The sequence below is a fragment of the Suricata suricatta genome, chromosome 1, assembly GCF_006229205.1.
Source record: "Suricata suricatta isolate VVHF042 chromosome 1, meerkat_22Aug2017_6uvM2_HiC, whole genome shotgun sequence".
NCBI classification, from domain to species: Eukaryota; Metazoa; Chordata; class Mammalia; order Carnivora; family Herpestidae; genus Suricata; species Suricata suricatta.
The window spans coordinates 193573497-193599487 of NC_043700.1; the positions used below are offsets into that span (position 1 = coordinate 193573497).

The following is a 25991-nucleotide window of genomic DNA, read 5'->3' on the forward strand; positions in this document are numbered from 1 at the left end:
TCCTCCCTGCCGGCGTGAGGCCTGCCCAGGGAGACGCCCGGGCCCCACAGGTCCTGAGCAGGACGTCTCACTTGCTAGGGGGTAGGCCCTTTTCTGCACTTCTTACAAAGCTGCTCCAGAGCAGGGAAGAGGAATCTGAGTTCAGACCCACTCCCTAGTTCTCTGTGAACAGGACACTCCTGACACCACAGGACTGCGTGCATCCAGGCAGGGCGAAGAAGCTTCCAGCCGCCCTGCAGAAGGCCCCCACCGGGTCCTCCCACACAAAACCGTGTGGGGCCCACGGGACCTCGGACAGAGCCCAGCAATGGCCAGGCTCCGGGAACCAGGCTGGTTCAGCCCACGAGGAAGGCAGTTTCCTTCACTCCCTCTTGGGGACAGGCTGACAGCAGCGAGAGGAACACCAGGGTCGAAGGCCATGTCCCTTGCCACAACAGTGTCGCCAGGCGACCTCCAGGAGCCACAGGGCCAGGAGGGTGGAGCCTTCAGGAACGGGGCAGGATTCCTCCTCCGAAGAGATGGGGGGAAGGGAGCCTCCCCGGACCCTGTTGGCGCTGTGACCACAGGAAAGAAGCTGCTAGGCCTGTGGGACTGTCACAGAGCCCAAGCAGACGACGGCAGAAAACTGGGGAAGGAGCTGGGCAACGAACACCTAGACCCGGGGCCACGGCGGGGACAGTGTGGACGCGTGGCCACACAGAGCCCACGCTGCTGAGACCGGACTGGTCCCACGGACGCGCGGACAGCCCCAGTCTTCACGGAGAGCGAGCTGCCAAGGGGTCAGGAGCGGGACGGTGGCGGGGGGCCGAGGACAGGCCAGCCCCATCAGAGGCGGTGGAGAGCGCGGTGGCTTCGCGCGAGGACCCTGGGAGTCCGGCCGAAGCGGTCTCTCAGCAAAGTCCGTTTACAGTAAGACTCGTGGAGACAAAAATGACTAAGGGCAGAACTGCTCACCAAAAGAAAGCAGAACTTTATGATCTGGAAACTTCTGTCCATGTTGCAAAACAGGAAAAGGCTGCTCAGGAGAGGCCAAGTGGTGTTTATAAGGATGCTCGTGTGGGCATGACCAGACTGATGGCCAAGGGACCCCAAGGTAGCAGCCACAGGAATGGGGGAAAGTTGTTGGAATTCCCAGGTTTTCCAAGATGGGACCGTGAGCTGCTCAGCTGTGAACATGGTGACATTTTTCAAGACAAGGGAAAAAGGACCCCCAAAGGCAGATCAGGGGTTCCCAGGGCTGTGCCTACGTTTCCAAAGGGGAGGCCACCACTTGGTTTCAGGAGGCCAGACACGCTGCCCCAGCAGCCAGCAAAGCCAAGGCGGCTGGTGAGTGACGCTGCAGGCCCCGCCCGGACCCCACGTGGACCCACAAGTCCAGGGCAGCAGGGGAAAGGCCCCGAAGAGAGGACGGAGGTCAGGATGGATCCTGGCAGTGAGGGAGAGAGGTCAGGGGAGCAGGTGAGGCACTCAGCTGGGGGCCTTCTAGGCTGAGACCCCTGTGCGGTGTTCCAACCCCACCGTCACAATGAGGACAAGACGGGAACGGGCCTGTTTGGGGTGCTGGTCAGGTTCCGATCGTGGGCGTGACCACAGACGAGGTCCTCCCAAGCTCTGGGGGCCCACAGGCACGATTTACCTTGTAGGGCGAGATGTGCGTGTCTGGCGGGAAGGCGAGCATGCCCATGACCTGGCGCACCTCGTCCAGCTGGCTCCCCTCGGCCTGACTGAAATGCTTTCTCGCGTGTCTAGAAAACAACAATTTGGGGCCGCCTAAGTTTGCGGTTTTACCGTCAGGCATCTGCACCCCGCGTACACCAGCACCTCGGTACCGCTAAGCCCTGCGTGTGAGCTCAGCGCAGCACGCCCCTCCTCGCGGACACAGGGAGGGAGACGAGGCTCAGGCGCCAAGCACAGAACCCCACTCGGGAAACACCTGGAGGCAGCGGCCCCGCTGCAAAGGGCACCTGCCCGACCCCTACAGGTGACCCTGGCGCCCACGGACCCAAAGCCCAACAACACTGACGGCACCGCTGCGCCCACCGGCCCCCCGCCCCCCTCAGCCCCGGGGCCCCAGAGACAGTCCATCCCTCTGCGCTCTGACTCAGGAGACACAGAGCCCACGGGTCGGGCCCCAGGGCTGCGCCTTCCCAGGGGACCCCACGTCCTGCGCCTGCACGCCGGCCTCCGTCCCAGAGGCTCGGCCTCTGACCTCACGCATGCCCTCAGTCCACCCTCCAAACGGCACATCGTCTGCACCGAAGCCTCCCCGAGCCCAGCACGGGACCCAGCAGAGCCCGTGGCACTGCGCCCACACGGTAAGTCGGCCAGGCGCCGTCAGAAAGGCTGTGTGCACGGGACAGGAGGAGCCTGGGCGCCCCGCCCCAGTGGCCGGCTTGGGGACAGGGAGAGAGGAGGCTGCCCGTCACAAGCAGGGCCCAGCCAGCCAGGGCAGACCGGCTGGACGCTCCACGCTTCATCCCCCAGAGCCCAAAAAGCCTGCCCCGTGGAGTCAGGGAGGGAGTGTGGCCTCCACTGAGAACCGTGAGGCCGCGTCCACGTACCTCACCGCATCCAGTCTCTTGTTCTGCCGGATGAGTTCAATGAACTCCTGAATCCTTAGGCTGAATTCCAGGCAGCTCTGGGGGTAGAGACAAGACAGGCCTGGGTAGTGTCACCACAGAGTCACGCCCACGGACCGACCCTGCCAGACCGGCCGGACACTGCTCACCGGGCCAAGAGAGCTTAGAGCCAGCAGGGGGGTGGGGCTGATGCCAAAACTGTAGTGTCAGCCTGCAGTCCACACGTCCCCAGGAGCCCAGGGCCCTGAGTGTGCACCCACAGGCCAGGCTCAGGACAGCCGGACAGGCGCCACCTGAAGAAGAGGATGCTGGAGACCGCCAGCGGTACGGAGGGCATAGGACACGACTTCCCGTGTGAGGCGGCCCCGGGAAGACACGTTTCCAACCCCGCTACCAGGACGGGGCAGCTCTCTCCGCTGGCTCATCCGCACGAAGTCACGAGCGCGGGCACGCTCTCCGAGCCTCCGCCCCAGGGACCTCGCCTCAGCATCCCGCACGGCACTGACCACCTCAACCTGCTTTGGGGCAGCCAGGCCGGTCCCCACCGCAGGCCCTGACACCCGGTCGGGGAGAGGCTGGGGGGCGCCGTCTCACAGGGGAGCATAAGCAGGGGCGGCAAGCGGGGAGCAGGGGAGAAAACCCAGGTCTCTGGGCAGGGACACGGGATGACAACCCTCGGGGTGGGTGGGGGTGGGGACGGTGCGGAGGGACCCCTGGGGAGAATGTTCTAGGCAGAGGAAGAGGGTGGCCGCATTTGCAGAGGGCCTGGGGGCCTCATGGGCAGTGAGGGGCAGCTGACACAGTGAACCAGCAGCGTGGTCATTTGTGTGGAGGCCCAAACGCCAACCCTGAAATCTTAAAAGATACCAGTCCAATTGGGCTCACACTCTATATGACGGGGGATGGGTGAAAGGAGGCAAATTCAACTTCTGAGACCTAAGATGAAAACCCGGATTATTCTGCAAAAGTGGCAGCTGAAACTATAGTATCTTCGTGGCTTCAGAGGACACTACGTCCCCCCAGAAACAGAGTAAGAGGAGTGAACAGAAGAGGAAAATCTCTGGGTTTTCCACTTATCTGTCACTTTGCCTTTCCTAGTGCCTGGATCGCAGGACGCACGGACCGAACTCCACACGGCGAGGCAGGTGGTCAGCCCCAGGTGTCTGAACCATAACTCAAGTTTGCCAAACTCCAGGTGTCTGAACAGTAACTCAAGGTTGCCGATCATGTGAACTTTCCCCACCTGGGCCTCTGCACACGCGCGTTCTGATGCAGGGTCGCAGCCGGACGCCGTGAGGACGCCTCCACAAACAGGAGGACGGAGCACCGGCCCGTGGCACCTACCTGGGGGCCGCCAGACGCAAGGGTGCAGAGGACCACCTACCTGGTGCCCAGCACGTCCACAGCACAGGTGCTCAGGCAAGGCGGGTTTCCCTGCCCTCACCCCTGCTCCTCTCTGCACCAAGGCAGTCGTCTGTCCCACGCCCCACTGGATGGAGCAGATGCCGTGTGCTGAGTGGTGGGCACGGCGCCAACCATAAACAGAAAGGCGGTCCCAGCCCCAGTGCCTTGCTCCCTCCCGAGGCCAGGCCAGCGGAAGCCATGGGGGGTGGGGGGACCAGAGGGAGGTGCCCTGCCTGCCTCCCGGGGCAGCTGACGACCGCCTCTGCGCTCAGGGGTGGCCCGGAGCTCTAACAACAGGGGGGGCCCGCAGGGGCACGTCTCAGTGAGCAACGTCACGGCCAACCCCACCACAGCGTCACACAACTGCCATGCAGACGTGTTCACTGCCTCCTAGGGCTCTGCGCTCGCAGCTGACCTTCCCGACCGCCCGACAGGCGCACACAGACCGCTGACAGTTAGGGGCCCGGACTCCCGCGGAAGCCAGCGCGGCGCCAGGTGAGCGCGCCAAGCACCGAGGGCTGAAGAGCGACCCTCGGGTGCCACCTGGGGGAGGCCGGCGCCTCCACGGCTACGCCTCCGCCAGCTTTCTGGACCCGCCGCGCGCAGGCTGCTGCTCTGACCGCCCTGAAGCGTCTGGACACCAGGGTCACCGACGCTCGCTCGGCACGCCCACTATCCCAGGGGTGTTTCCAGCCACGGGAAACTTGGGCCCCAAAGTCTGTTGTCCTGCCTAGGGCTCCTGACTGCTCTGAGGGTCTGCGGAGGTCCCGCACGGCCCCTCCCCAGCCTGTGTGTGCGAGCGCAAGAGTGTGTGGGCACTCCACTGCCCTGCCCCGTTCAGACGACGCTTCACAGCAGGCGAGTCTTCACGCCCGACGCACGTCGGGGTGGCTGGCTGCGTGCTTCACAGCGCACGGGCTGGTGACAGGGACCTGCCATCGTGGCCTGGGCCGCCCGCCCGCCCGCCTGCCCCCACAGCGGCTGCGAGGTCTGGGGGCATCGCAGAAAGCGGCTGTCCGGGTGGGAGGCCTCCGTCCCTCCTGGCCCGGTCCCCGCCGTGCGGCACAGCTGTGGGGGCTGGAGCGGGACAGCAGGGTGAGTGTTACATACCAATTCTGGCTTTCCTTTTATGGTTTCCATACCAAGATCCTCACTCTCTTTAGGGGAGCCACTGGCCACTCTACTTTTCCGTCCCGTCTTCGCGTCGTGCTCGCTTTGGCGGCCCTGAGTGGCAGAGAGCGTCACCCTTGGCTGGTGACTACACCCACACAAGCTCAACCAGGGAGAGGTTAAAGGCGCTCGGTTTAGAAGACCGGAAACAAGCAGTTTTCCTAACAGAGGCAGGGGGAGGTTAACAGAAGTCACACGTTTCTGCAAGCCCCGTGGTGACACCTTTCATAAACATGTTTAGGTTCTGTAACTTATGTGTAAGTGTCTATTTTTTAAGTTGCGTGTAGTTCCCAAGAAAAGCTCTATTTGAGAGTACCCCAGCACCTACTGGTGGACAGCGCCTCCTGGCGGGGCTCGGGGCCCAGGCGGATCGGCGCTGCCTGATAAGCGGAGCACACACAGCGCGTCGGCATTCACCCCTCCACAACCTTGGGCTCGGAACGTGTGTCCAAACCGTAATGCAGAAGTGGGCGTACTTTTCAGGGATTTTACCTAAAACCCAAACACCATGACCAAAAACAAAACCCCAAGCCCACACCAAACCCCACACCCGCACCCTACGGAAGCACGGAACTCTGAACCCACAGGTGAAGGCGTGTTGGTTCCGGCAGGGGCTCGCCCGCAAGCCCCGCCCCGCGCCCGCAAGCCCCGCCCTGTGCCCGCAAGCCCCGCCCCGCGCCCGCGCACCTTCATCTTGCGTAGCCGGGACTTGTTGTCGTGACACCAGGCCAGGCAGGTGGCGGTCTCGCGCCTCTCCAGGGACTCCTCCACTTCTTTGGCTGTCAGGAACATCTCGATGTTCACTAAGTCCTTAGGGGAGGGAAGCAGCGTGAGCTCGGGGCACTGGACTCCGGGGGCCCCGCGCCCCAGCCGGCGTGCTCTGCGCTCGCCGCGGGGAGGCGGGCCCAGCCTGGCAGAAAGGCACGGCCTAAGGCTGTTGGGGGCCTTCCGAGCACCCACATACGGTCTCCCACGGGCAGGTGTGGGCCCCAAGCCAAACCCCCCACCCAGAACCTCCCCCTCCGACATAGAAAGGCCTAGCCCCTTTTCTCCCCTTCATAATTAGACCTGAGAACGCCAGAGACCCGTCTCATTTTCTGGGCCTTTTTTCCTCTGAAGATTTGAGTGAGATTTTTGAGAAGGGGCAGCGAGGGTGCAGGAGTAGGGCCGTCTCTGCTTCATGTTTGCGCGGCGGCCTTCTCTGGCACCTGCGCAGTTGGGGAAGCGGCCGACGCCGCCGGCGAGGTGTGGGCGGAACCGGGCAGGGCCAGGGACTCGGGGTAAGGACACCCACAGCCCCGTCACTCGTCTGCGGGAGTGAAGCAGCCCACGGGGTGCCCAGGGCCTGCGCGTCCCCAGCAAGGGGCTGGAGCACAACCGGCAACAAGGACGTGGCCACGCGGCCGGGAGGAGACGGTGGACGCTTGCACGTCACCGGAGGGGAAGAAGCCGTGAGGAAAACAAACGTCAAACGGGAAATTTCTGCCCCTCTGAAATGACTGGAGCAAGCACCGTTCCTAAAGACCAGTTTCTCCGTGAGCGGAGGGGGGGCGTCCAACGCAGTTCCCCCCTAAATCCTCGAGCGAGCCCGCTGCCCTGCACGCCAGCTGCAGCTGCGGACTGTCCCGTGTCCTCCGGGCCGGCGTCACACCAAGCCGCTCCGCACGGCAAGGCGCGGGCCACGTCCGCCTTCTCGCCGCGCTGTCTCCACTTCAGGCCTGCCCTGGGCCGACTGAGTCAGGAGCTCACCACCGGCTTCCAAGTCTCAGCAGCGGCCGACCTGCCTCTCCACGGGCGGTGTCGGAGGGGGGGAGTGCAGCGGACAGGAGCCTTCAAGGAAGAGCGGCCACAGTGAAAGCCAAAAACTTCCCTTTCTACACGTAAAGCATGTTCTGGATGGGGCCTGGGGGGCTCAGTTAAGCGTCCAACTCCGTTTCAGCTCAGGTCAGGATCTCACAGTTCGTGAATTCGAGCCCTGCATCGGGCTCTGCGGCGACAGGTGGAGTCTGCTCGGGATTCTCTCTCTTCCTCTCTCTGCCCACCCCCCCCCTCGTGCACGCTCTCTCTCAAAATAAATAAACTTGGCTAACAACGCTGCAGTTACCGTTAAGACCAGATGGTCACAGCAAGAGAGTAACAAAAAAAATCCACGAATCAGAGTGCTGTTACACAGCATGCCATGGGCTCTGCGACACTGAGCTGAGGCAGCACGGGGACAGCTGGGGTGTCTCGCCGTGGGGCAGTGCTGCGCCGGGGCAGAAGAGCAGCTGATGGAAGGGCCTGGCTTGTGCCACTGTCAAGCTCAGCACCCGGGAGACAGGCAGCTCAACGGACAGCGGTCTGGGGCGGGTCACACCAGGGCCATTCCACGCAAGTCCTCAGGAGCCACCAGACGGTCCCCAAACTCATACACCACCCCGACCACGGCCCCCCTGGCTCACATCCTGACCGCCAAGTTTGGGGTGCAGGTGGAGCAAGTGGCAGGACAGCAAGGTCAGAGGGCGGCAGGCCCAGTGGGAAGCTGTTCCTCGGGGTGGATTCCCAAGGCGGCCGGTGGCCCCACCCACACCACGCCCCCTCCCGTGGGTAAGCGGCCCCTGCTGTGCGGGCCTCACCGCTGGAGCGAGGGCCAACACCGGGTCTCAAAGGCGGGCAGTTTTCTTGAACCACTCCTTTGACCATTTCTCTGGCATTTTCTTTTCTTTTCTAGAACTCTTCCTACGCAAATGCTGAGTCTCCTACATGAGGATCATCTTCCTCTATTTCCATCTCAGGTTTTCAGTTTTGCTGATGTCAGAGGCAGCCTCTCCTGCTTGCACCTCAGGGTCCCCCTGTGCGTCTTTGATCTGTGCAGCCTCAGAGTCCGGGTCCTTCCCAGCTCTCTCCCTCCTGCCGACGGGGTCTGATATCCACGGGTGGCCCCTGGGTGGTGGAGTCCCACGAGAGGCCGGCATGCACAGCACACACCGAAGCTGGGCACTGTCCCGAACAAGCAGGTGCTGGGCCCCCGTGTGAGGCCAGCACTGTGAGTTCTCACACAGACAGGCATTGAGGGACACCCCTGGGGACACGCCGCTCCTCCCAGAGCCAGGCTGTGTGGGGCGCACAGATCTGCCTGGGCTGCTCTGGAACTCTCTCCATGGTGTCTTTTGATGGACAGAAGTTTTAAATGTTAAGGAACCTTGATACATCAGCCTTTTCACTGGTGACAGCACCCCGCCCCAAGGGCATGAGGGTTCTCCTGTGCTTCCTTCTGTAAGTAGCTGTAAAGCTGGGGGTGCCACATGGAAATGCTGCAGGAACCCCCTTTCTATGACGTCCACGGTCTGACCTCTGTCACCACCGTGAATCACAGGACAGCCATGCGTTCCCCTCTGCTCCCCCACACAGGCTTCTTCACAGGACAACCGGAGCGAGCCTATCAAAGCAACGCCTCCAACCCTCTCCCCCCATTGTGCACACGGCGTGCCCCACCCAAACACAGGGCAGCTCCCCGGCCTGTCCTGGGACCAAGTCCACCCCCCCCCCCCCCCCTCCCTTTTTTTTTGGGGGGGGGGGGGGGGGGGGGGGGGGGGGGAGGTGGGAGGGGGAGGAAGAGAGGAAGAGAGAGAGAGAAAGGGAGAGGGAGGGAGGGAGAGAGAGAGAGAGAGAGAGAGAGAACGCGCGCCCACAAGTAGGGGAGAGGCAGAGGAAATCCCAAGCAGGCTATGTGCCATCAGCACAGAGCCCCACACAAGACTCAAACCTTCGACCATGAGATCATGACATGGGCCAAAATCCAGAGCTGGACACCTAACCGACTGAGCTATTCAGGTGCCACCCCCTAAACCAACCTTCTGAAAACCACCAGTCCTCCTGCCCCTGCGCCCTGTGCGCCCTGCACCCGTCCCATCTGGCCTCCTGCCTGCCCCCCATCAGAGCCGTGTTGGGGCCAGGAGCATTAGGCCGCACCCTCGGGGCAGGAAGTTGGAGGGCGGGGTGTCTGGGAGAACCCAAGCAGCCACCGCAGAGGCACAGCCCCCGTCAGGCAAACAGGACAGGATGGCCTGCCAGTCAGCAAGGGCAGGGAAGGAGGAGCGTGGGAAGACAGGCGAGGGACAACAGGAACAGCGTGGAGACTGGTGGGTGGGGAGGCAGGTGTGCTGTGGACACGCCCCCACAGTATACACCGCCCTTGGAGACCAGAGGGACCACTGCCCAACAGCAGAGGGGCAGCCCCCAGCGGAAGCGGCCCGGAAGGCTCCAGAAAGGTGCACATGGGTCTTCAAGGCCCCGTGAGGGGAGCGACGGGCCCTGGACGCTCCCTGTCCTGGGCCAGGTCACCACTGCCATGCAGCCCTCCCTCGGGAGTTCCCAGCGGCCTAGCTCTCACCCACATGGGGCCAGAACGGCGTGTTTGTGCAGCTGCCTGGTGGAGACCCCTGAAGACAGATGGGTGGGAAATGCACCCCACGCTGGGGAAAAGACCCCATGGCTGTAGGGAGGGTCGCGGGGATGGACCTGGAGTGTAACCACAGGAAGGGCGGGTGCCAAGTGGGAAAGATCCCTCTCCATGTTCATCCTTGCGAGAACGTGTCGGCAAACGCCAGCAGCCAAACTCGTCACTTTAGATGCTGGCTTGCCCAGTTCACAGGCCACCCAAGGGGAGCGCGTGGGGGTGCAGGGGAGCACTGTGCATGGGGCTGGAGGAGAGAACGTGCGTGCGGGGGGTATGGGGGCATGTGGGGGTGTGAGGAAGCAGGTGTGGGGGGTGCAGGGGAGCACGTGGGGGGGGGGGTGCAGGCCTCTCTGCCTGGAAGACCTGCCCAGAGCGCCCGCGCCCGCGCCCACCTCGATGCCGCTCTGGCGGGCCAGCTTCACGGCCGTGTTGTAGTAGCCGCAGCGCAGCAGGTGCTCCACCATCATGCGGTCCATGCGCTTCCGCTTCCACATGCTGGCTGCCGCGGGCTGGTCGCTGCTGTGCTCCTTGAGGTGCTCGATCCTGCGCTTGCACAGCTTGGCGCTCTCGTCCTCCGCCTGGATGGACTCCACCGCCTGCGTCAGGACGCACAACGGGAGGTGCTCAGGGCGGGGCAGCGGCCAGCCTGTCCCACCCCCAAGCCCCACAAACGGGGAGCAAGGACAGATCAGAGGGTCCCCCACAGGCGCAGGAGACGGGTGCGGCTGCACCTGTCACTCCTGCCGCCTGCCGCCCTGTGCACCTACGCGGGCTCTTCAGCGGGCACTTTTCGCTGCATATGTTCTGTTGCTGTGCTGCCAGGCCCATATAATCTTAAACTTGCTTCCTGGTTAATTAAACCGTCTGTCACTATTTCACGGCCATCTTCCGTGACACTTTTTGCAGCCACCCGGAAGTGTGCTGTGTGGGCGCGGTCCAGGAGAGCAGCGAAGCCCGGGGCGCCTGAGGTGCGCCGGGGTCACGCCCGCTGGTGCTGGCGGGCGCGCTCTCCTCGGGCACAGCCCGCCCCTCTGCGGCTTCCGCTTGCTGCCAGGACGTCTGCTGCTCCTCTGGCAGGGTTTTTCTTCCTCCCACTGCTCTTAAGAATCTTCTGTCTCCCTCTTCAGTTTTACACCAGCCGGGACCACTTACACCAAGGTGAAGAGGAGGGGTCCTGGCTCACCTGGATGTCCTGAAATTGGCTGCGAAATTCGCTCCTGGGGGCACCCTCCCCTGACATGCAGTGCCACCAGGTCCCCCCACCAGCCTGGTCCCTGGCCAGCAAGGCCCTCAGAGGGCCCACTCCTGCGGTGCAGCCCCCAGGGCAGCAGTGGGTCCTGCCCTTCTCTCCTCCTGGCCCCTGCCCTCCAAGTCTGCTGATAAACATTCCGTTTCGTTAGCCCTTTAATACCTTCAGTAAGATGTTTTAAAATATCTTGTATTTTCCAGGTTACTCTCACTGGGCATAGAGGGACACTCGACCTAGCTCCCCCTGCTTCGTGAGAAACCCGACACGGAGTTCTGAAGTGAAATTCTAGAAGCCATCGGTCTCCCCCGCTGCCTGGGACACTCTGGAGCCAGGACCGTGGGCCTGACAGGGAGGGGGTGGGGGCGGAGCCAGCCGGCCAGCCCCACGGAGCGGAGCGGAGCGTGCAGAGCCCAGACGGCCCGCCTCCCCATCTCAGGGCTGCCTGGCCTCTGCTGTGTCCCCACTCCCACAGAGGACGGCCCCTTTTCGGGACAGCCTGGGTATAGGCCGGGCCCACGGACCCACGCTGCAGCCCGAGAGGACAGTCCGGAAGCAACACTGACCTTCCTCTTGAGGACGCTAAGCTTCTCCACCACGCCGTCCAGAAGGCTGACCACGGAGTCCACGGCGGGGCAGCTGCTCAAGGTCTTCTCCAGCTCGGCCACCACCATGGTGACGTGGCTCGTCTCTCGGTCGATGTTTTTCTGAGCAGCCCGAAAGCGCTTATTCAGCGTCTCGTAGGGTACCTGGGGGGACAGGCAGCGGCGAGTGAGCCACGGGGTGGGGTCCCACGTGCGGGACCACACATCTACTGCCCCCAAGAGGCCTGTGCGGACGGAGAAGCGTTCCTGCTGCTGGGCGAGGACGCTGACGTGAAGACGCGCCCTGTCCCCAGGTCTGCAGAGGCGGTGCCGCCGCGTTCCATTCCATCCGGGTAACCTGAAGTGCACCCTTGTAAGTGACCCCGGAAAGTGCGTGGTCCTGGGGTCGCACGGGCCGAGGGGAGGGCGCACCAGCACCCATGTAACTACTCTCCATCGGTGGATGCTCCTTCCCTCCAGCTACAAAATCCACCTTTCCCTACTCCACACATGACCAAAAAAAAAAAAAAAAAAAAACCCCATCAAGGAGGGCGTGTCCTTCCAGAGAGAAGGCCTCTCCCAGTCCTCCTGGGCGCTCCCCACCCATCAAGGGCCAGAGGTCACCGCAGAGGTCTGTGACAAGCCACGCCTGGTGCACACCCTCCCTGCAGCGGTGCCGGATAGGCAGAAGGACGTGCTCCCAGGGGGCACGGTGCTTGGCGGGAAAGAGCTGGGGTTTCCAGGGGCGGAGACACTGAGGTGACAGCACAAACCAGACGGCCTAGACCCGGCTAAGGAGGCCACAGCAACAAGGCTCTGCCCCGGGAACCAGCGAGGCCGCCACTGTCCTGCCCCAGCTGCTGCTCACCGCCCCCCCCCACCCGTACAGAATGACAGAATGCCACCAGACAAGCTGTGTGTGCCACACCGGGAGGGCTCACACACGAGCGAGACACGAGTGTCTCCAAGACGAAGCAGAACAGGGCCGGCCCCAACACAGAGTGGCACACGAGCACCATGGCACCCGCACCCCTCGGCTGCCCGTGAGGCTGCCGGTCAGCCCCTGACGTGTGGGGGGAAGGGGGAAGCTGCAGGCAGACGGCTGGCCACGGAACGCGCCGCCCCCCGCACCCAGGGGAGAAGGCACCCTGTGCCGTGCCTCGGTCCCACCACACGTCCTGATAATAATGGGGTCGCATAGAGGCACGGGGCTGGCGCCTGCCACGCTCGTCAGAATCCCGGCCCGTTCTGGGAGCCTCCAGCCGGCGGCGGCCCCGCCAGGCGTCTGCGCGCAGACCGGTGCGTCTGATCTGACCCGCCGACGCTTTCATCAGACACAATCCGCGGAACTAATCCCGGGATGCACGACAACGGAAGCTTCAAAGTTCTCTTCAGATTCAGATGTTAAAGTTACATTTCAATAGATAAGTCAAAAGGAAGAGAAAAACTCACACCTGCACACAGACAGGCCAAGCACGTGCCAGGTGACAGGAGCATCCCCACATCACGTGGCTGTGCGGCCACACGCCGGACGTCTGGGCCCCTCGGTACCGACAGGGCTCTGCGTGGCCGACGTACCCACGCCACGGGTGACAGCACGGGACTCACAGGAGGGACGTGTCTCATGTCCTGCCTTCTGTTCAGGACACCCGGCTGGAGGCTCGTCCTAGAGAGCCAAAGGGGACACAGGATTCCCAAGCGAGGGCCACAGGCTTGAGACTTCCACTTGTAACTTGTATCCAAAGAGGAAGCGGCAAAGCCCTGACATTCACCTTCAGTCCGTCCTCAACATCCAAGCCCAACAATTCACACTGTCGGGTTACAAAGTTAATTACTTTATCTTTGACGACAGGGTGCACTTCTGGGGGGCAGCTAACAAAACCACGGGACAGCCCCGCCCTGTGACCCGGCCAGCCCCTCAGACGCCACTCCCGACTCTGACCTCCAAATGGTCCTGCCACATACTTCCTGCGGCCACTCCTCCCACCCGCGGACTCGCCTCCTGCCCTGGGTGCCCAGCTCCGGTGAGGACGTCACCCCTATCTGCCCATGCCCCCCACCAGCCTAGGCCACACCCAGTGCTCGGTGCACGGGGGCCAAGGTCAGGGATGTGAGTGGCAGCGTCCACCCCACACACAACAGGAGCTCCCAGAATTTATATCCCTGCAGCTCAGAGAGGCCTCCTGGGCCAACATGCGTCCCAATGGCACCAGGCGGCTGGCGCTGGAAAGCTCCTCAGCCTGGGGTCCAGCTCCCCCTCCCTGTGCCTTTCCCCAACTGTCCCCTGCAGCCCTGTCACCAACAGCTCCCTCACAGGCTCCTTCCAAAAGGGCTTTTGCCAAATGAAGGAATGGCATTTCAGAAATGCTGAAGGTTCTGAACCAAGCCAAACCGTCATTCAAGAAGGAGGGCGAAATCAAGATACTTTCAGACACGCAGAGATGGCCACGTTTAGCGCCCACAGCCTTTTCTGAGAGGAAAATTGCTCAGAGAGTCCTCCGTGAAGCAAAAATAACATTAATGAGAGGACATAACAAGATACAAGAAAGAGCAGAGAGGAAAGAAACCAGTAAAAAAATATAGTCAAACTAAGAGGCAAAAAAACCCCATGTAGTTAGTAAAAGGAAAAAAAAAAATCCATGGCCTAAGCAACACGGGTAAGGGGACTATACAGTTAAGAGATTTTGAGGGGCACCTGGGTGTGCTTCTTCTCAGGTCATGAAATCGTGGTTCATGGGTTCGAGCCCCGCATTGGGATCTGTGCTGACGGCTCAGAGCCTGGAGCCTGTCTTCAGATTCTGTGTCTCCTCTCTCTGACCCTCCCCTGCTCATGCTGTGTGTCTCTCTCTCTCTCAAAAATAAGTAAAACATTAAAAATTTAAAAAGAGATTTTGAGATAATCCCAAAATAAGAGGCAAATATTAAAAATATACTCTTAATGCACAGGCAACAAAACTAAAGTGGACAAATGGGACCACATCAAACGTACAAACGTGTGCGCATCAGAGAGCACTTCCGGGGGAAGAGAGGGCAGCGCACACGGCAGAGCCCCGGCCGAGGGCACCGGCGCCCAGGGCGGCTGGCAGCTCGGCCGCGGCGGCACAGAGACGAGGCCCGACGGAAGGGGGCCAAGGGCTTGAGCGGACATCTCTGCAGAGCCGCCGCTGCCGGGCAGGCCCGCGCTGGGAAAGGCGCTCGGCCCCGCTGAGGCGCAGGGAACCGCAGATCGGGCCGCCGGGAGACCCCGCCTCACGCCGGGAAGACGTCACAGGCCGTGGCGAGGACGCGGGGAACCGGGAGCCCAGGGCCCTGCAGGACACTGTGCCAAGGGGCTCGGCAGGGCGCAGACACCCTAAGCTGTGTGATTCCTCCTCCACAAGTCAGAGGAGCCGGGCGATCAGAAGCAGAGCACAGCTTCCAGGGGCCTGGGGGGAAGGCGGGCTGTTCAAGGTGCAGCAGACCGAATGTGCCCCCCCCCCCACCCCGGCAATTCCCGCACTGAACCACCCCCCCCACTGGGACGGCAGACGGAGACGGGGGCTCTGGGAGGTGACTAGGTTACCAGGTGGGGCCCTCATGCCTGGGATGAGCATCCTCACAACAGCACCGGTCACTCTTCACACCACGCCACACATAGATGGTGGCCGTCAGCAACCGGAGGAGGCCCTCGCCAGAACCAGACCACAGGGCACCCTGACTGGGACCTGCAGCCTCCAGAGCTTGGAGAAGAGCCTCCCGTGGTTTATAAGCACCTGGTCCGCCGCACTTTGAATTGACCCAGACAAATGGGTACAAAGTATCAGTTGGGCAAGGTGCAGAGTTCTAGAGTTCTGCAGTTGCAGGCCGTAGTAATATTGCCGCACCGTGAAAAGGGCTAAGAGGGCTAGTCCGCATCAGTTTCACCACAATAAAGAAATATCCCCCATGATACTGATGCTACACGGTGATGGTATCCAATTTCAAGACGTAACTAAGAAGCTATGCGGTCATCAAAGGGTGGGCCTCACGCAGCACCACAGGGGTGGGCGGAGCATGGAGAACCCCGAAACAGACCCCCATCCGTGTTAGGTCCCCCCGAGGAGACAAGCAATCCAGGGGAGAGGGCCATCTGGACAGGGACAAGAGGGAGGGGAGACTTCAACCTCCGTAAAAACTCCCCTTGGAAGATCATGGACCCAAGCAGAAGAGCTGAAGCTACAGAACTCCTAATTGAGTACACAGAAGATACCTTCGCAGCCTTAAGATAAGCAGGGATTTCCTACAGGGATATAGAACACACTAGCAATAAAAGAAAAGTTGGTAAATTAAATCTTATTAGAACAAACTTCTGCTCTTTGAAAGACAGTTGAATAAAGACAACTTACGGCAAGACTAGCAGAAAACTTAGACCACATGTAAATCTGTCAGAGGACTTGTATCTACAACATATTTAGAACTCTTACAACCAAAGACAATCCGATTTTTTAAATACTTACGTTTATTTATCTTGAGCGAGCGAGCGAGGGTGCAGGGGAAGGGCAGAGAGAATGACCCCCAAACAGGTTCCTACCACCAGGGCAGAGCCCGACGCGGGGCTTGAACTCACGTCCGTGAGATTGTGATTTGAGCTGAAGTCAAGAGCTGGGCATTTAACCAGCCGCTCACCCGACTGGCCGTCAGGTGCCCAGACACAGGGTAAGACACGGGCGCTGCTGAGAGCAGAGCTAGCATCTGAACGGCGGGCTGATGAGGCGGCGGCCTCCCCCGCAGCGGGGGGCCTCCTCCTTCCTCCCTCGGCACAGACCCTGAAGGAGTGAGCGGGCAGGTGGAGGGACCCGGCCCGCTGAGAAGTCAGCTCTTCCCCACCTCCAGGCGCCTCTGACTTTCCGAGCCCGGCTGCTCTGCCGGCTCCCCGGGGCTCCCGCTTGCCCACGGCAGATCTCAGCCTCCACAGTCCTGCAGGCCAGTTCTTGGCGGCAGTCTCCATCTCCTCCCTCCCCCCCCAAGGGGAGCCCGACGACGGCCCGCCTCCTGCCGGCCTGGCTGAGGACACCTAGATGCTGCCGCCCGCACCCGGGGACGGCCTGGCTGTCTGGTATGACCAAGCATACATGTAGCACTCAGCAGCTCCAATGCCAAGAGACATGAACACACAAGACCCACACAGACCGTTGTACACAGACGCTCACAGTAGTTTTATTCACAAGCCCAAGGACAGAACCAACTCAAACACCCATCTGTGGGGATGGTAAACTGGTCCCCACTGATGTGGGGTGCAGCCAGGTGACGGTCAGACACAGGAGAGGGACAAGCAAGACACAGAAGGTGACGTTCTACCACCGGCAGGCCAGTGGGAGGAGTGTTCTCCACCAGGTCCACTACCCCCGTGGGGACCCTTGGCAACAGTGTCTGGAGACATTTTTTCATCTGTCACAACTGGGGTGTGGTTGCGAGCCTGCCAAACCGCAAGAGGAAATTAAATGGAACAAAGAAAACCTTACCAACCTACCAAAAAGGATACAAACACACACACAAAAGCACCGGAGATAAGAACAGAGTTAAGAGGTTAAGCCCACAGTATCAGCAATCACTGTAAGTTAGACAGCTGTGGAAACACACAGCAAGTGTTTTCCTTTTTAAAACCTCTCTCAGAAACAGAGGAAAGAAGATGGACAGAAAGGAGAGCGTCCCAGAGCAGTTCTATCCAAGAGCACTGACTCACCTGTGCACGTAATTAAAAAAAATTTTTTTAGGGGCGCCTGGGTGGCTCAGTCGGTTGAGGATCCGACTTCAGCTCAGGTCATGATCTCACAGTTCGTGGGTTCGAGCCCCACATCGGGCCCTGTGCTGACAGCTAGCTCACAGCCTGGAGCCTGGTTCGGATTCTGTGTCTCCCTCTCTCTCTGCCCCTCCCCTGCTCACGCTCTGTCTCTCTCTGTCTCTCAAAAATAAATAAAAAACATTAAAAAAATTTTTTTAACGTTTATTTATTTTTGAGACATAGAGAGAGACAGAGCGTGAGCAGGGGAGGGGCAGAGAGAGAGAGAGAGAGAGAGAGAGAGACAGACAGACAGACAGACAGAATCCAACGCAGGCTCCAGGCTCTGAACAGTCAGCACAGATCCCAACGCAGGGCTCGAACTCACAAACAGTGAGATCATGGCATGAGCCGAAGTCAGGTGCTTAACCAACTAAGCCACCCAGGGGTCCCATCACGTGCATCTAATTCTCAGCTTTCTAGTAGCCAAGTTGAAAAGAAAGAAGGCGATGAAATGTATTTTTCAGTATATCTTATTTAATCCAACATACCCCAAATATTTATTAGACGTTTTGTGTTACTTTTTTCTCTTTGTGCTAAATCTTTACAAACAACTGTATGTTTTATTTCACACTCAGAGCACATATTTGGACCAGCAACGTTTCAAGCACTCACTGCCACCCAGGGCTCAGGGCTGCTGGGCTGGGTAGTGCAGTTACAGAAAACCCAGGAGGAGGTCTGGGGGACACTTGGAGCCCATCCGTGGCCGGCAGGGAGGGGACATGGAGGGCAGGGGACTTGGCAGTAGCTATCCAGACTGTGCCTGCCCGGCCACTCTAACGCTGTGGATCTATCCTAAAAGCTAACCCCATGTGTGTGCAGACCCACAGGTCACAGACACCCGCCCGAGCCCGGCCACCACTGTGCCGGAGTGTCCTAATTGTCTGTTGAGATCAGCTGTACAAAATGCTGATAGGCTGTCATTATCTTACCAATTCTTAGTTGAGAAAGAATTCAGATATCATAAAATTCGCCCTCTTAAAGCGTACAATGTAGCCTTTAATGCGATCACAAGGTTGTACAACTCTTACCACAAACACTTCCAGAACATCTCGTCGAGCCAGAGAGAAACCCCGTACCTCCTGGAGCCTCTTCTTGGCGACGTGACCAAGCCCCAGTAGCCGACTTGCTACCTATACGGCCCTGCCTACCCCGGACACGGCCCGTAAGCGGAGCCGTACTCCACGGCCTTTGGTCTGGCGTTTTTTACTTAGCAAGCTTTCATAGATCCACCATGATGTCAGAAGTACTTTATTCCTTTTTGTGGCCGAACAGTATTCCATCACACGAATTCACCACATTTACTGATACATTCATAAGCTGATGAACATTTTCTTAATGTTTTATTTATTTTTGATACAGAGAGAGACAGAGCATGAGAGGGGGAGGGTCAAAGAGAGGAGGAGACACAGAACCGGAAGCAGGCTCCAGGCTCTGAGCTGTCAGCACAGAGCCTGACGCGGGGCTCGAACCCACGAGTGTGAGATCTGACCTGAGCCGAAGTCGGAAGCTTAGCCGACTGAGCCACCCAGGCGCCCCAGCTGATGAACATTTTGATGGCTTCCACATTTGGGCTATTACAAAATATAATAAGGCTCCAAAGATTCCCGTACAGGTTTTTATGTGGACGTCTCTTCATTTCTTTGGGGGCAACATCTAGGAATGGAGTTGCCGATAACTCTATGTTTAACTTTTAAAGAACTGCCGACTGCTTCCCAAAGTGCCTTTTACAGTCTCCAGAAGTGCGCTGGGATTTCAGCTCCTCCACACCCTCGCCCAACACTTGTTACTGTCCGGCGTCCTGGTTACATCAGGTGGCGCCTCGCTGTGGTTTCCAATTTGTATTTCATCAATGACTAATAATACTGAGCATTTTCTTATATACTTACCAGTCATTTGTATACCTTCTCTGGAGAAGTCTATTCAAATCATTTGTTCACTTTAAAATTGGGTTGTCTTTACGTTATTGAACCGTGAGAGTTCTTTGTAGGTTCTGGATACCACTAGATTCTTATCAGATGTGATATACAAACATTTCCCCCCATTCTGCCCTGAAAAGCAAAAGCTTTTCACTTAAAAAATATTTTTTTAATGTTTACTTTTAAGAGAGAGAGAATGAACAAGTGGGGCAGGGGCAGAGAGAGAGGGAGACACAGACTCGGAAGCAGGCTCTAGGCTCAGACTCACGAGCCGGCAGACCACGACCTGAGCCAAAGCTGGATGCTTAACTGACAGAGCTGCCCGGGCGCCCTGAGCTCTTCACTTTTGAAGTCCGACCTAACAGTTCTGTTTTGGTTTCTTGTGCTTTAGATGTCCTGACTCTTACCTTTAGCTGTCTGACCCATTTGGAGTTACTGCTTGCGTACGGCGTAAAGGAGGAATTCCACGTCATTCTTTGCAGGTAGATGTTTTGTGGTCTTAGAACCATTTGTTGAAAAGCCTCTTCCTTCCCTACGGAACCCTCGTGGAGCCTTTGCTGAGAATTATATATGGGCTCTCAGTTCTAGCCAACTAATTTATTTTTAGCTTTCTAGCCAATAATCAAAAAGTATAATTTTGGGGCGCCTGGGTGGCTCAGTCAGTTAAGTGACTTTAGCTTAGGTCATAATCTCGCGGCTTGTGAGTTCAAGCCCCATGTCGGGCTCTGTGCTGACAGCTCAGACCCTGGAGCCCGTTTTGGATCCTGTTGTCTCCTCCTCTCTGCCCCTCCCCTGCTCATGCTCTTTCTCTCAAAAATAAAATAAACATTAAGAAAAAATTTTAAGTGTAATTTGCAGTAAGTTTTGAAACCAGGAAATGTGAGCCCTACAACTTTGTTCTTTTTCGAGATCGTTATTGGCTGGAAGTTTGTATGCTGACGCCCTAACCCCCAATGTGACGGCATTTGGAGTTGGGGCCTTTAAACATAATTAGCTTTAGATGAGGTCACAAGCGTGGCGCCTCTATAAGGCAATCAATGTCCTCATTAAAGGCAAAGACCAGCGTGCACCTTCTCTCCTGTGGGCACCCAGTGACAACCAGCCATCTGCAAACCAAAAGGGGGCTCACCACAAGCCAAACGTGCGGGCACTTTGATCTTAGACCTCCCAGCCTCCAGAACTTAAGAAATAGATGTCTGCTGTTTAAGTCACTCCATTCTATGATCTTTTGTTATAGCAGCTTGAACGGACTCAGAGAACTGTCTTGGCTATTCTGGATTCCTTGTATTTCCATATGAATTTTAGGATTGGCTTCTCAATTTCTGCAGAAGAGCCAGCTAGTATTTTGATACGGACTGGGTTGAATCTGTAGATCCATCTATTGCCTTAATGGTGAAATCTTATTCCTAAGTATTTTAGTATTTTTCATGCCATTATAAATAAAGTTTTCCCCAATTCCTTTTTAATTGTTCATTTCCAAAGCATAAAAGTATAACTAGTCTTTATATACTTATCTTGTATCCTACAACCTGGCTCTACCCTGAGTTTATCAGTTCTATTGAGTTGTACGGGAGTGTGTGTGTGTGTGTGTGTGTGTGTGTACATTCCTTAGGACTTTTGATATATAAGATCATTTCATCTGCAAATAAAGTTTTGCTTCTTCCTTTCCAATCTGAATGCCTGGTATTTCTTTTTCTTGCCTAACTGTCCTGATTACAACCTCCAGGACAAATCTGAATTACAAGTGGCCAGAATGAACATTCTTATCTCTTTGTCTTAGGGGAAAAGTTTTCAGTCTTTTACCACTAAGCTTGACATTAGTTGTGGTTTTTGCGTAGATGCTCTTCATTAAATTGAGGAAGTTCTCTCCTTTCCCAAGTTTGTTGAGTGGTTTTATTATGAAAAAGCATTGTATTGTCAAGTGCTTTTCCCCTGTGTGTCTATTGAGACCATCAGATGGCTTGCGTCCTTTATATTATACGTTATATCGATTTTTGCATGTTGAACCAACCTTGCATTCCTGGGGTAAATCCCACTTAGCCATGGTGCACGATCCTTTTTGTATGTTGTCAGTATAGTTTGCTAGCATGTTGTTGTGGATTTTAACACCTATATTTATTCATAAAGAATACTGGTTTATAGTTTTCTTAGGTATCTACGTCTGCTTTTGGTACCAGGGTTATGCTGACCAAACAGAATGAGTTGGCCAAGGTTCTTTTTTAGAAAGAGTTTAAGGATCAGTGTTCATTTTTCTTAAACATTTATTAGGATTTACTAGTGAAGCCTTCTGATTCTGGGCTTTTCTTTATGAAAAAATTTTTTTCTTTTAATTTCTTTACATGTTATCGGCCTGTGACTCATTGTTTTTTAACCTAGAAAATAGCAATTTGACAGGTTTCAATCCAATACATTTTCCCTTTGTGCTCCTTATCTAACATTCTACAAGAAAAAGAGGTTTGGGATTTTTGTCATTAATGTGAATCAGCTCTTTATGGCTCGTATTTAGTAGATTTTTAAAAATTGCCATTTTTTAAAGCTCTTTTACTTAATATTTATTCAGTATCTTGAGCGGGGGAGGGGTGGAAAGAGAGGGAGACATAGAATCTGAAGCAGGCTCCAGGATGTGAGCTGTCAGCAGAGCCCAAGTGAGGCTTGAACCCCTAAACTGGGAGATCATGACCCGAGCCAAAGTCAGACACTTATCCAACTGAGCCACCCAGGTGCTCCAAAATTGTTATTTGCTTTTAAATTCTGGTTCTGTTTCATCTGGGTTTACCCAAGAATTAAGTTTGTATTAATCAAATCTACTCAGTCTTTCCTTGCTAATATGCTGCATTACAACTTACCACGGGATTTCTGTTCAGTTAGCCAATGTTAAATTATACTTCCCCCAGTACATTTTTCCCCTCAGTGACTCATAAAAAGTAATCCTTCCTGTTTTCATAATTGAAACAGAATCTGGCAAACACCAGACGTTTTGTATAAAACATCTGTACTTTCATCCAGCTCTGCAGCAATCCTCCTACACCATGTCATCTGCTTGAGTATGTGTTTGTTCAAACCTTCTCCAATGTTTGCTCTGGGTTTTCTGACAGTATTTGCTGACAAGGAAATGCACTTTAGTTTGTCATCATCATGTTTTCAGCCATTTTTACCAGCACAGGAAGGAAGTATTTCCCCATCGGCAGAGGCCTTTTTCTCTTTCACAATGAAGAAACCTCACGAGGTGTTTCTACATATTTATCGCCAAGCTAGTGACATCTTCTGAAGGGTTCCACCGAGCCTCCCTCTACGTCCGGAGCGGTCTGTCCCCCGGTCCTGCATGTGGCATCAGCCAGCCTCCCACATCACAGCGGCTTCCGGCCTCCAGGAGTGGATCTCCCGAGACAGCGCCCACCCGGGGGTGGCGCGAGGCTCATCCAGTGGCAAATAGGCTTCTCGAAACAACGATGCCGGGGGCGCTCCGGGAGGAGACCGCGCCCACACCCCCACATCCGGGCGCCAGGCTGTCTCACCTGCCGCCCACCGGGCGCGGGCGGACCTCTCCGCAGGCGCGGGGGCGTGCGAGGAGGACGGGACGGGCTCGCGGACCCCACGACCCCCGCAGGCACCGCCGTGCACCCGTGCACCTGCGCCCGTGGTCGGGGCAAAGCGGGCTTCCCGGCGCCCTCCCGGCGCCCCCCGGAGGCGGTTCTGCGGCAGGGCCCGGCCCCCGATACTGGAACTGTGCGATCCGGCGTTATCCTCAGTTAGCGCCGTCCCCACAGACACGACGCTCTCTGCTGGTGTGGCTCGTCCCCGAGGCCTCTCCTAGAAAACCACGCGGTGTCTCCGCAGTGTCCATCACCCCGCAAAGCCCGCTATGAGATGGTATTTCTGTTGCTGTTTTGTTATCGTGAGTGGGTGTTTCCCCACGAGGTGCTTTAACAGGTCACTGCTGACCCAGAAAAGTGACTGCTGTGTATTTTTCGTGTGCCCAGTATGTGTTGGACACCCTCATTAACTGTAGTAATCTTCCAGTTAGTTTGCTGGTGTCTGCTGAGTACATAGACAGGTCTCATCCATTCGAAGTTACATTATGTTTCAGTTTTTACTTCTTTGGACAGACATGCCAAGATAGTATTTAACAGTTCATTTCTTTTTTGTTTTTATTTAAAAAATATTTTTTAAATATTTTATTTGTCTTTGAGGGAGAGAGACTGAGTGTAAGCAGGGGAGGAGCCGAGAGGGAGACAGAATCCAACGCAGGCTCCAGGCTCTGAACGGTCAGCACAGAGCCCAGTGCAGGGCTCGAACCCCCGAACTGCGAGATCATGACCTGAGCCAAAGTCAGATGCTTAACCAACTAAGCCACCCAGGCACCTCTGTTTGTTTCTATTTTTGAGAGAGAGCACAAGTGAGAGAGGGGCCAAGACGGCGGGAGAGAGAGAGTCCCACAAGGGGCGGAGGGAGAGAGAGAGAGTCCTGACGCAGGTTTGAGCTCCACCGGACACGGAGCCCACACTCACCAACTGCGAAACCATGACCTGAGCTAAAGTTGGACGCTTAACTGACTTAGCCCCCCAGGCGCCCCGATAGTTCACTTGTTAACTGAAGAATTATTTCTTCTCCGCCCTCCACAAAGTTTACAATCCCAAGGGTCAAAAAGAGACTAAAGCAAAATACAGTATGCCAGATGACAGTACTAGCTAGAAAGAAAAAAAGAGAAGAGGGAGATGGTGAGGCTCCCAGTTTAAACAAGGCGCTCTCGCCTAGAGGGAGACATCTAGGCAAAGGTCCGAGACCACAAAGTGAACAAGCACAGAGGCTCTGCGGGGCCACCAGCACATCTTCTAGCAGTGGGGAGGCCACCACCTAAGTGCCCAAGGGGAGCGGGGGTGGCAGAGGAAGAGGAGGTGGTGGCGGAGGCAGGGGGAAGGCACAACCCCGCTCGGGACCCCAGGTAGAGGAGGAAATGCACTGTCTGCTACAGCGACCTGGCAGAGGTGCTGGGCACAGGCAGGGCAGGGGCCTCAACCCACAGACGCGACGCTGGCTCCAGCCACGGCAACAGGAGGAAGGCAGCTGAGCTACAGGCGGAGTCCGAGCACACTTGGGAGCTACAGGAAGACATACGATGTGGAGCTGTGAGGACAGAAGGGTCAAGGCCCTCGCCTGAGACAAGGAAGCCGGGGAGGAGGTTCCGGGAGGAGGCAGGCAGGTTAAGAAGTTCAGATTTACATATGCTGAGCTACCTCACAGAGATCCAGGTGACCCTGGATCCTGGCCTCCGGGGCTGGGGAGAGAACCTCTTGGGAGTGACTGGTACACAGTCCTCGGGCGCGAGCTCACACATGACCAAGAGAGCGCGCGGTCAGCTGTGCGCTGGGGAGGGACCCGGCCAGGGCGGAGTCCTGGGGGCCCTACAGGACCCTGTTTCGGGGAGCAGGGGCCGGCATGGGTGCTTGCTGGGAGACACCATCAGGACCTCTGCAGGCCTCACTGGTGGCAGCGTGGGTTCGGGGGGGGGGGGGGGCTCCAAGAGAAAAGCAAGCAGACGGAGTAGTGCCATCAGCCTATGACCAAAGCCATAAAGAAAACAAAGCAGAGCAAGGGACGGAGCACAGCAGGAGCCACAAACCCCAATTTCATTCAGGGCCAGGACAGCAATGAGCCCACAACCAGGCTGCTTTTCCTTGAGGTCCCTTTGAAGCCAGAGAGGGCCAAGCCCAGAGCCTGGCCTCGGCGCTGAAGCACAAAGGCCGAACAGCACTTCTGGGAGGCCCCACGAAGGGAGCCGGCACCTCCTCCCGTCTCGCTGCTGTGCTGCCGGCGCCGGCGAGCACAGCCCCAACGGCTGGAGCAGCTAGAGCGGCGGATGGTGGAAACACAGGCGCAGGAGCACCTCCTGAACAAGCGGCAGGAGCGCGCGGGATGGGCCAGGTGGGGGCCCAGAGGCAGATCTGGGGGGGACCCTCCAGGCCATGCCCAGGTGTTCGGACCGGCAGGTGGGAGCTCAGAGGGAGGCCTGGTGGGAGTGGCAGCTGGCAGCGCAGAGACCTCCCGAGGGCTGGCGGTCGCCCCGAAGACCAACAACCCAGTGCCAGAGGACGCAGAGGTGACGGCGAAGGCTCCGAGAAGGCAAGAAAATGGTGCCCCGGGGGCCCTGGCTGCTGGCAGATACACCAACATCAAGGGCACCGTGACCTAGGGGCACAGCTCCTGACTCAGGTACAGACGCACGGGAGGAGGGGGCAGAGAAAGGAAGCGGCAACCGGAGGAGGGCACGGGGCCATTGGAGCCATCTGTGCGCTGGTGGAACAAGCCAGCAGAAAGGGGAAACAGAGGCAGGAGGGAAGAGACTGCAGTGCCGGAGGCAGGGGAGCTTCCCCATGAGGACCGCCCCTGCCCCCCAGGCAGTGAGGGGGGGGGGTCCCCGAGGCTGCCTGCACAGCTGGGGGTGCTCCTCCATCAGCCGCATTCACCTGAACAGCTCAGCTATTAAACTACTTAGTAACACTTTGTTACTACTACTTAGTTGTTATCCAAACAGTGAATAGATCTTTTCCTCAGAAATCCTTCAAAAGAGCAGCCCCCCCCCCCGAGTCCGAAGGCTGTGAAACACCGCCCGCCCGTCGAGGCCCGCCCTGCCCCCGTCCCCTCCACCTAAAGGCCCACGGGGCAGCCGCACTGCCACGCCAGCCGGCCGCCTGCTTCTCCCTGCTCCCTACTCAGTCCGTGGGGAGCTCCAGGCCCCGTGCTCCCTGGGGCTGTGTGCCAAGGTGCTAGGGTCCCCTGAGGACCACCGCACCCACCACCGCCCCGAGCCTGTCTCACAGGGCACTCGCGGGTCCCGGGATCTGCAAGGCTGGCAC

General features: G+C 57.7%; 1 protein-coding gene across 8 annotated transcripts in view; it reads right to left on the bottom strand.

The window, feature by feature from the left end:
* Window positions 1-18: 18 nt before the first annotated feature.
* The window catches only part of MAEA (macrophage erythroblast attacher), a 30101-nt gene continuing 4128 nt past the window's right edge, over window positions 19-25991 (bottom strand). The window contains exons 2-8 of one of the 8 annotated variants that reach the window (XM_029949647.1): window positions 11404-11586; window positions 9984-10187; window positions 5841-5963; window positions 5094-5207; window positions 2562-2638; window positions 1637-1745; window positions 19-554 (exon numbers count right to left, since the gene is read on the bottom strand). In XM_029949647.1, coding sequence (XP_029805507.1) covers window positions 486-554; window positions 1637-1745; window positions 2562-2638; window positions 5094-5207; window positions 5841-5963; window positions 9984-10187; window positions 11404-11586 — 879 coding nt within the window. In that variant the 3' untranslated portion in view covers window positions 19-485. The other 7 variants (XM_029949627.1, XM_029949652.1, XM_029949639.1 and 4 more) reach the window with 7 other exon arrangements.